We start from the raw sequence: 9,619 nt of genomic DNA, 5'->3' as shown, positions 1-9,619 counted from the left end.
ATCTGAATGAATTTCCAAAATGTGTGACATTAAAATGGATGCATATTGGGAGATAAATCTGCAGCAGGCCTATGGGGACAGATCTGGATCCTTCAGGGTCCTTCAGCTCCAGACCGAAAGTCTGGGTCCACTCGTATATGACAGCGGTCATCCTGCAGTGTGGGTCTCCAGTTGGCGATAGCCATGGTTACACATCATCCAATGGAAGCATGCGGCAATGGCAATCCACTGATGGACAAGCCTGAAGATACTTATAATCCCTGAATGTGAAGCCATGGGAATATACTGAAACCATCATTTTTTTGTACTGTATTTTCAGGCAATGATTGCATAATTTAACTAAATAAAAATAAAAAAATAAGGTATTGGCTATAATGTTTTAAAATATTATTATTATCATTATTATTATTATCCGGAGGACGGAGTGTAGCACAGTGGGTAAAGAACTGGGCTTGTAACCGAAAGGTCGCAGGTTCGATTCCCGGGTAGGACACTACCGTTGTACCCTTGAGCAAGGTACTTAACCTGCATTGCTTCAGTATATATCCAGCTGTATAAATGGATACAATGTAAAATGCTATGTAAAAAAGTTGTGTAAGTCGCTCTGGATAAGAGCAATGTTCCCTCTAAGCTGCGCGCGTGCGCAATCGCGCACTGCCCGCACATTCTCAGCGCACAAGAAAATCTATCCAGCGCATAAACAACATCAACATAACGTATTAATTCATATCTAATATTAGACCTAATCTAATTAATTCGCCCAATAATATTGTTTTTTTGTTTCTCACTCAGTGAGTGACAGGTGTCCAGCCAATGATACGATACGGTTCACTTACGGTACGAAGCCAATCATGGCATTGACGGTGCTTGCGTCTGGGCCCTGCCTATATGCGCCGTGCAGGTTAGCTAGCAGGTTAATAGATGCTAATACAAACCCCGCATCATGGCGAAACGAACAGGCAGCGACACATCCACTCAGCAAGCCACAGTAAAAAAGAAATGCAGTTCTTTTAAGATGGAATGGCTGTCGGAGTATGTGCAAATTGAAGAAAAAGCGGGTAAGAGCTAAAGGAGATCTCACAGCTTGTGGATATTTGTGCTACATTTCAAGCTTCCAGTGCCGACTGTGAAAGAGGATTTAGTTTAATGAATCATATCAAAACAAAATCCAGAAATCGTCTTGAAGTGACACATTTGGACCAGCTGATGCGCATAAAGTCAAAGCAAGAAGCAGACGAAGCCATCAACCTGGACAAAGTGTACAACCATTGGAGAAGTGAGAAGGACAGACGTGAAAAATAAGGTAAAATTTAAGTCAGATTTGTGCATATTCTAGTGACGGTTATTAAGATTTTGTCTTTATGGATATTAATCATTAAATGTTGTTACTATTAGATCATTTATGGGTAGTAGAAATGCCAAGAAAAACTGTGTAATTAGATATTTTACAGACAAAGTGTTACAGGAATTTGCACTGTATCACAAGCTACAGCACAAGTCATTGTGCAAAATGTGAATGTTTTAATGTAAGCAAAATGTTATGTCTGAAAGGTGTATATGTCTCATATCTTCCAGAACAGGACCCTCAGCCAGGCAAAGCAGGACTCTTCCCATGGCCAAAGCAGGACTCTCACATACTGTATAACATCTACACATCCCATTTTTCAGATTTTTGTCTTTTTTTAAGTGGACCAAATTACTTATTTAAAAATAAAGCGTGCATATCTAATGTTGCTCACAGTAGTCCTCAGTTTGCTCAGGGAGCTTGTGTGTATGCCCAGATACATGAAAAATTAGAGGGAACATTGGATAAGAGTGTCTGCTAAATGCCTGTAATGTAAATGTAATTATTGCTAATAATAACACTACTACTACTACTACTAGTAGTACTACTAATATTATTCTAAAACAACAACAACAACAACAACAACAACAACAATAATAATCTTCTCAGATGCTCTCAGCTGCAAGACTATTTTCTTCTCGATTCTCTTTACTGCTAGGACCAAATGGAGAAGCATATGAATCTTTCAGCGATTACATATATCCTGTGGGGCTCTGGCCTGTGTATGCAGAAATGGCCTCAGGAACCCTGTCCAACTTAAAATCAGCCACCCATGTCCCGTATGAATATCTCTTGGTTGCAGGCAGCAGATGACACCGTTCTTGAATGTGATTTAAATTCATGTATATGGTTTTATCTTCACAAACATTGTTTGGAAAATAATTACACTATGCATGACAGTCATTTCTTATGAAGGTGGAGAGGGAGGGAGATAATGTGTCATAGAAAATTAAAAGAACAAGGCAAAAGCCTTTCGTCAGCTCAGTTCCGTTTTATACATATAACACTGATATGCTTTACAGGAAATATGAAAAGTGGAGCAAGACTGAACCTGGCACAAGAAAGTGATTTTTTTTTTTAAATGCCGATTGGGAAGAAATCTTGGATGCAACCTGGCTATTGCGTGTCCCAGGTAGCCAGTAGCAGTAGTCCGACTGCTCTAGCAGGGAAAGATTTGTGAAGGACTGGCCATCTTATTCACCTAACATTAACGCTGTATTGCGACTCTGGGATCCTCAATATTGGCAACTGCAGACCGCACAGCAGGAGAGAAATAACACCTATACCACACAGTGGGATACTGAGGGAGCTAACGCTATGTTAACGAGACTGTGTGGTCTTGAGTTGTCTGGTCTGTGCGTATATTATGCCCTTGATCTAGTCGTACATTTTGGATGTCTGCCATTATATGTTAGATACATGCACCTGCCAGTATACATAAACAATGTAAAGAAGTATGAGCATCTGTCATTCCTTGCACCACCAACTGTGTGTATACATCACAGAAACATATATGCTAAATGAGAGATTTTTTTCGTACCTGGAGCTCATCGAGAAGCAAAACGCCCGGACTAACAATGCTCTATTGGAGGAATGCACAACTCTTGCCCTAGAGGGCTGGCCTGTGCGCTGATTTTGGTTCCAACCAATTACATCATTTTTAGTTTTCTGACAGCTCCATAAACTACACTGTTTCACTCCTGTACTTGAGCACAGTAAAAACTTTAGGGTAGCACTTATACAAATGTCAGTTCAAGATATGATTGAGCTAATTAAATCATTATTATCAGAAATTGGCATAAAATCCTGAAACGAATCCGCCATTGTTGGGCACCCCTGGTTTTCCGTTAAAATGTTAAAATGTTGGGAAGTAGCCTAAATGTTTCAGTGATTAGATTAAAATTATATTTATTGAACCCAGAATGAGCGAAATTCAGTCATGAGAGGAGAAGCGTCATGTATATACTGTAAGAGCAGTAGCCTAAATAATTTACATAGAATTTCTTGAAGAGTTGTTCAGCTTGCCAAAGACCCGACGTCATGCATTGCATCACCTTTAAATAACAGCATTCATTTTAGGTTAATTGATATTGAAAATTCCAATTTTTAAGTTAAACGTTATTTTCTGAAGCCGAGTGCATTTAAGTTCTCGTTGCAACACGAGTATGTGCGCGTGGGTTTAATGAATTAATCCGTCCTCCTTTCCACCACATATTGTACGGTACACACAAAATGAATATATTATTTATCCTTGCTCCTAGTACGTTGGAAATAGTCACGAATAATTCCAGTACACTATATTCCTCCGGCAAAATTGGAAATTCATGCACTTTCTCTAATGACTAACCATTTCCATACACTTTGGCGCAGGACTCGTGAATGCCTCAGCTTCCTTCTACAGGATAAAAACGAACTAAATAAGCCGTTTTATACACATGTGTAATTACATAGCATTTTATCCCTTGGAAATGTTGAACCAAACATTAATTCATACTCATTCAGAACTGTATTGCATTCGTGAAGTTACCCAAGCCGTAACACATTTGTAGCTCGAGTTGTATTACTGTTTGTACACAAGAGGGCGGCAAAGACTTAATAACGTAACAGTAACACTGCCACTTATTTGACTTCATTTTGAAATCCGTGATCACATAAAAATATTGTCATGAATTTTGAAGTTATTTTATTTACATTAAATTTCTTGTTCCCCTATGTGCCTTTAATTTACTTATGACATTAAATACAGGACATATACATTTTGTAAATATTCAGGAGAACTGCAGATTTACAGTCCTAGCTGGTGCTCGGTAGGTAAGAGCCGGAAAAAGTGGCTAAACTAAACTAAAACTGCATCAAGCATTTATTTGTTAGAAAAGATACTTGTTGTAATCCAATTCATTGCTTTCTTACATAACGAGAAAGCAATTAAAATGCAGTCCATGAAAGACATAATGCCTGGATGTCTTGTGCAGCAATGAAGCACCTGGTGCAGATGGACAAAGCAAACATCACTATAATAATTAGATTCACTACGACTGGTTATAGAAAACGGAGCCCAAAGTATACGTGAACTGAAAATTGGTGCCTTAAACCTAAAAAAATGAGATTTGACACGAGGTGGCCATTTTGTCAGCAGAATGTTTTTATTCCAAAATGAAACATAGGAATATGTTTAATAACTAAGATTATTGTTTTTAATTAGTTCGTGGTTATGGCAATCACTATATTTGAACATATCCTACATTTGCTTCTCCCAGTGATTTCATTTGTACGGAAGCCTATTCTGTAATTCCACAGATAAAGTGACTCCTGGGAGAAAAAATGAGAATGCATTATTAGTGTAAAAACATGCAATGCAAGCATTAATGCGCCGTTTTAGTATCTATTAACAAATATAAGCGTAAAGTCTCTTAGATGGTCTTCATTCCTTCAGTTAACCAAGCAACTATTGGATTTATTCTAATTATGAAACTGCAACTAATATAATTTTCTCTTGTGTTTTTACGAACCTTCCGTGGCTAGGAACAGGCGAGGGGTCATTGGCCTACATAAAAACTTGCCTAATATTTTCCAGATTAGCATCTGTTCAAGATACATTATACCTAACAAAGTGATGTAGTACTAACAAAAATTACTTATCTTATGGCTTGACCACATAGCTACCAATATCTACAAATGATGTTAGCCTGTACAAAGTTAACAATAATATCTAAGTCATAATATAAATCAAACCATTATGTCTTCCTTAGCCATCTATGTGGTGTGTAGAGGTTTAGGACATATCCTTACAGATCAATGGTTTGAATCTAAAATGAGATACTGCCATAGTAACTTTGAGCATGGTGCATGGTGCTAAACCTAAATTACTGCAAAAAGTCCAGTAATGTAATTGCAAAGTAAATAAGTAAAAATGCATCTGTTATATTGCGATATTTAAATAGGAACAATTTCTCATTTGCACAAACTTTTTTGTCGGACATTTTACAGTACTTCGTTAAAATGGGGCTTTCCGTAGAAACTCACCTCAGACTGATGGCGCTTTACATGGCGCATTGCAAAATGACTGGCCCCGCAAACGATTCTCATGGACTGATTGCAAACAGGGGACACACAAATGGAGGTCGTCGTTGTTTTGTTTTTGTCTTTCTCTCTCTAAAGTAAGCACAAGATCATACACGGAGATACTTACAAAGTATAATTAAGGTTCATTTTGTGTGCGTGGCGCTATAACGATACACTGAATTGTAACAAACTACAAAAAAACAAACAAAACAAAAAAAGGACAGTTCATTATCTTGCTTACATTAAGCAAGATGCTCATAGTTCTGAACGGAAGGACCCTGGGGCGCTGTGGCCCGAGATTGCATTTGATTGCAATGCACAAATAATCGTGCGGAAATGTCCCTTCTCTGGTGTTTCCCTGAACCGCCGCTGTGAGGCAGCGCGGTACAGACGTTGCCAAACCCCGCCGGCACACCGCGCAGTTTACGCTCCGTATAACACGCCAGTTTATTTCCTTCCGGCAGAAGACTTCTTGTACATTAGACTAGCATAGCCCACACATCCAAAATAAAACATAAAGAATAGGCTATGTAATATATATAGCCCTACTTAATAAAATATTTTCAGAGAACAATTACTAGTATCTAATTCAGTAGTTAAACATATGTCAGTGTTTAATTTAGGTATGGTGGGCCTATACCCCATCTGACCCAGCATGCCTGGCCACCACTGTAATCGCGCGCTTGTCGTAGCATATCGTAGAGCCCATGGGCCACATATATTTGATATGCTCAATGTAGTCATGGGACATCGCCATAGATGGGTGCAACGCTGCTGTAGCATACACTGGGATTTGAGGTTTAATTGAAACTGATTGGTGAGCGCGTGGTTCCCGCGTGTCACTAAGCTACCTAGCTCCGAACTAGATGATAAGCGCACATCAGTGTTAGTTATTTTCATTTGGGTCTTTAAACCAGTGCTACCTTGACCATTTATTTGAGCTTCGGCATGTTGTGTACATATGCTTCCCATTCGAGACATGGCTTGTTGATATCAGTAACAGCGTCTGCATTTCCCCCGGAAATATAATGTGACTACTTTATGAGAGAAAATAGCGAGAGGTCTCCTTTATTCACAATTATCAGGACTATTAACCATTTATTTAGAATGGAAGGATGATATAACTAAACCTCTTCTGATGTTTTGAGAACCTTAATTAAAAAAAAACATGTTTCTGGCTATATGTTGCAACACCAGCAAAACTGATAAACTGACCTAAATATCCAATGATTTAAACAACAACAACAACAAAAAAAAAACATAATCTCGTTCTTCGTGAATCGTTTCCACCAACAGTATGTTTTTTTTTTTTTTTAATTTTTTTTTAATAAAACATGTCACATAGACTGCACACATAAATTTAAATAGCCTATAACACGATTATAAAACGATTATTTCAACGGCATTGAATAATACATACGATAAAATCACAACCACTACTGTCGCAAATGATATTTTGCTTAAACCAAGAACAAGTTCAATGGTTTCAAGTTCTGTCGTATTAAAACTTTGTGGGTGACTGTAATGAATTGATTCCATTTTCGGGTAAGGAAAAAACAAAAAAAATTAGACTAACTTCTAAAAAGGAAATTTTAGAATGTAAAATTATACAAACCTAATATTTACAGTCCACGTTAAGAATATTACTTTCTTGTAAGAGAAAACTGGGGTTGAAAACTCTCAACAGCAGCCGCATTGTAAAACCTATAAGTGTCGAATTATTGTTAACCGATCAATTAGCATTTATATTAGGCTATAGCATTTTTAAAAAAACCAAAAGCCACGCTTTATTTGGTAAGAAATGCAAGTGACAGAGCATTTAACTTAACTACTGTATTTATATTTGAAAATTCGACATAAAAATAAACATTTAAATCACTAAACCATTTAAATAAACCTATAATCTATATGTATAATTTTATCATTTTCATTACATTTGATCGATATCCGTTTTCATTATAATACGTTGTTATTTATAAAAGTGGACCAAGCTTAAATCCATTTCATCCAGACGTTTTCGCTGTACTCCCGTGGGACCGTTTTTGAGCTCTGAAGTCGGCAAGGCAGCAATATTATAAATATTTAATTCGGGTGTCTTTTGGAGTTTTCCTAATTAACGAAAATAATACTCGTGATGAAATAAACCTATGAATCGACTCTACTTCAAAATATTTGTATTTATTTATTTCTGGGGGGGCGGGAGTACTAAAAATGCCTTCAACCACATTTCATTACTGAAAGGCTTTTCCCGCCTATAGATGTTTTGGGTAAAGATTAAATTAAACATAGCGATGATGATGATGACGATGATAATATTGGTGATAATAATAATAATAATAATAATAATAATAATAATAATAATAATAATAATAACGTGTTTCGTCGCAGAAATTGTGCATTACTGTCAACTGTAAATAGGAACCTTTAGCATGACAAATGTACTACTCAGGCTGAAAATAGATCTAACCAAATTTAAAAATCATGCTTTCTTGAATTTTAGCGGATGTTGCTGTCAAAACTCAAAAACTCACAGTTCCAATGAAGTTCAGTACTGGGGTGTTTATGGACTGAATTTAGAGCACGTGTATATACCAACATCTCTGTGGATTAATTTCTATTAAAAATTAGTAAATCAAGGCTTTCATGTTAGGAACATCTAAGCGCTTTATCAACTTGTATGGGAGTCATTGGTTGACATTTTCTTTCGTGCTGCCTTCACGGCTTACAGAATCCTACACCAGATTTTTACACCAAGACATTTGAAATACCAATATCGACGAAGCCTTTCTAATTTGATCTGCCCTCTTACGGAGGATAGACGTGAGCAGGTAATTGACACAAATCAACGTTGGCTTTCTCATGCTTTGAAATAAATACCATCTTACAGCCACGATATATCAACAGCCATGAGACATTTACTTTTTATATTGCATTTACATTATGTCGCCTACTTTACATTAGCAAACATAACATTATACACCTTAGGTTAACGCGATATTCTTCATAACTTCATTTTTGTGAAAGGATGCAAATTATGTTTTGTTGGACAATAAGATATGCTCGTTGCCCGTATGTTTTGTAGCCTGCGATATTTTCATATTTTGCGCACTGTGCAAGAATATATTTGGCAGCTCATCGCATATTCGTGTGGGTATACTATTCATAACTTGCCGGAAATGCATATTTAGTTTCAAATTGCGAAGCCAATCGGTTTACTAAAGAATTAAGCATTATTTGCACCCGCACACAAGACCGCGACTGTTTCTCTCTCGATGGTCGTTTCCATTCAAGTACAGGGCTGAAGATTTTGTGCGGCGAATTTAAAAAATGACGTAAGCTATGACTCTCACCAATTGAGAGCGAGCTGCGCAGTTTACATTTAAATATTTTTCCCTTTTAAGGACGAATCTCCGCCTTTGCCAAGTCCATGCGTGTCCCCCCAGAGAGCGAAGAGCTTCCAAACCCGAGAGAAGGTGCGCTCCGTTGGGACAGAGGAGGCTGAGAGAGACGGGGAGGGAGGGAATGAGATTTCTTGCTACCCAATCCCCCTTTTCCCCAGGGAGCGCGAGCCTTCCCTGGTCCATCCCTGCCTCTTGTTTGGTAATCATTTCATTTTACTCCTTTTTGAAGCGGTCGCCTGTTTTATCCCACTTTTCACTTCACAATCCCGTGCGCGTATGTTCGCCTTCTTCTGAGCGAGTTCGGTTTCTCTCCTCTTTTTCCCCGCGCCGAAAAGGTCTCCAAGATCCCGGCTGATCGTCCTCCTCTGAGATGCGTTCACGGTTCTAACGCTCGCTGTGTCTCCCCCCTCTTTTAACTTGAGACCGGTTAATCTTGAGTGCACTGAACTTGGTTTGGGATCTAAAATAAAGAGGAAAACCCAGAGGGATACAGAGCTCGTCTTTGGATAAGGACCGCTATTCGCCTTCCCTTGTTGCACTTTGGGGAAGGTTTTCCCCCCTTTTCGGCTGGTCTTGTTAATCCAGGTGGCCTTGTTTTTGTGAGTGAAGGAGGATTATTTAGTTTGAATCGGTGTTCAGGAAACGATCCCAAAGGTTTTTTTCATGTTCTCCATCCAGGACAGCCTCCCACGGGGAGCTTTGACCATGAAAGAGGAGCCTCTTACGAGCGGCATGACACCGGTCCGCTCGTGGATGCAGAGCGCGGGGATTTTGGACGCGAACACGGCGGCTCAAAGGTAAACACCGACTC

General features: G+C 38.4%; 1 protein-coding gene and 1 long non-coding RNA gene across 4 annotated transcripts in view; both read left to right on the top strand.

Moving 5' to 3' along the window:
* Window positions 1–618: 618 nt before the first annotated feature.
* Window positions 619–1,734, top strand: LOC118231739. The gene is made up of 2 exons (XR_004766136.1): window positions 619–1,303; window positions 1,576–1,734. It is a non-coding gene; the product is annotated as an uncharacterized LOC118231739 (long non-coding RNA).
* A 7,113-nt stretch (window positions 1,735–8,847) lies between these two features.
* The window catches only part of LOC118231812 (transcription factor COE3-like), a 127,877-nt gene continuing 127,105 nt past the window's right edge, over window positions 8,848–9,619 (top strand). Inside the window, exons 1-2 of one of the 3 annotated variants that reach the window (XM_035426086.1) lie at window positions 8,848–9,007; window positions 9,487–9,605. In XM_035426086.1, coding sequence (XP_035281977.1) covers window positions 8,930–9,007; window positions 9,487–9,605 — 197 coding nt within the window. In that variant the 5' untranslated portion in view covers window positions 8,848–8,929. The remainder of the gene's footprint in view (window positions 9,008–9,486; window positions 9,606–9,619) is intronic. The other 2 variants (XM_035426085.1, XM_035426084.1) reach the window with 2 other exon arrangements.

This window comes from Anguilla anguilla, chromosome 7, assembly GCF_013347855.1.
Source record: "Anguilla anguilla isolate fAngAng1 chromosome 7, fAngAng1.pri, whole genome shotgun sequence".
Taxonomy (NCBI): Eukaryota; Metazoa; Chordata; class Actinopteri; order Anguilliformes; family Anguillidae; genus Anguilla; species Anguilla anguilla.
The sequence above is the reverse complement of the archived record's forward strand: the minus strand, read 5'-3'. Positions and strand labels throughout refer to the sequence as shown.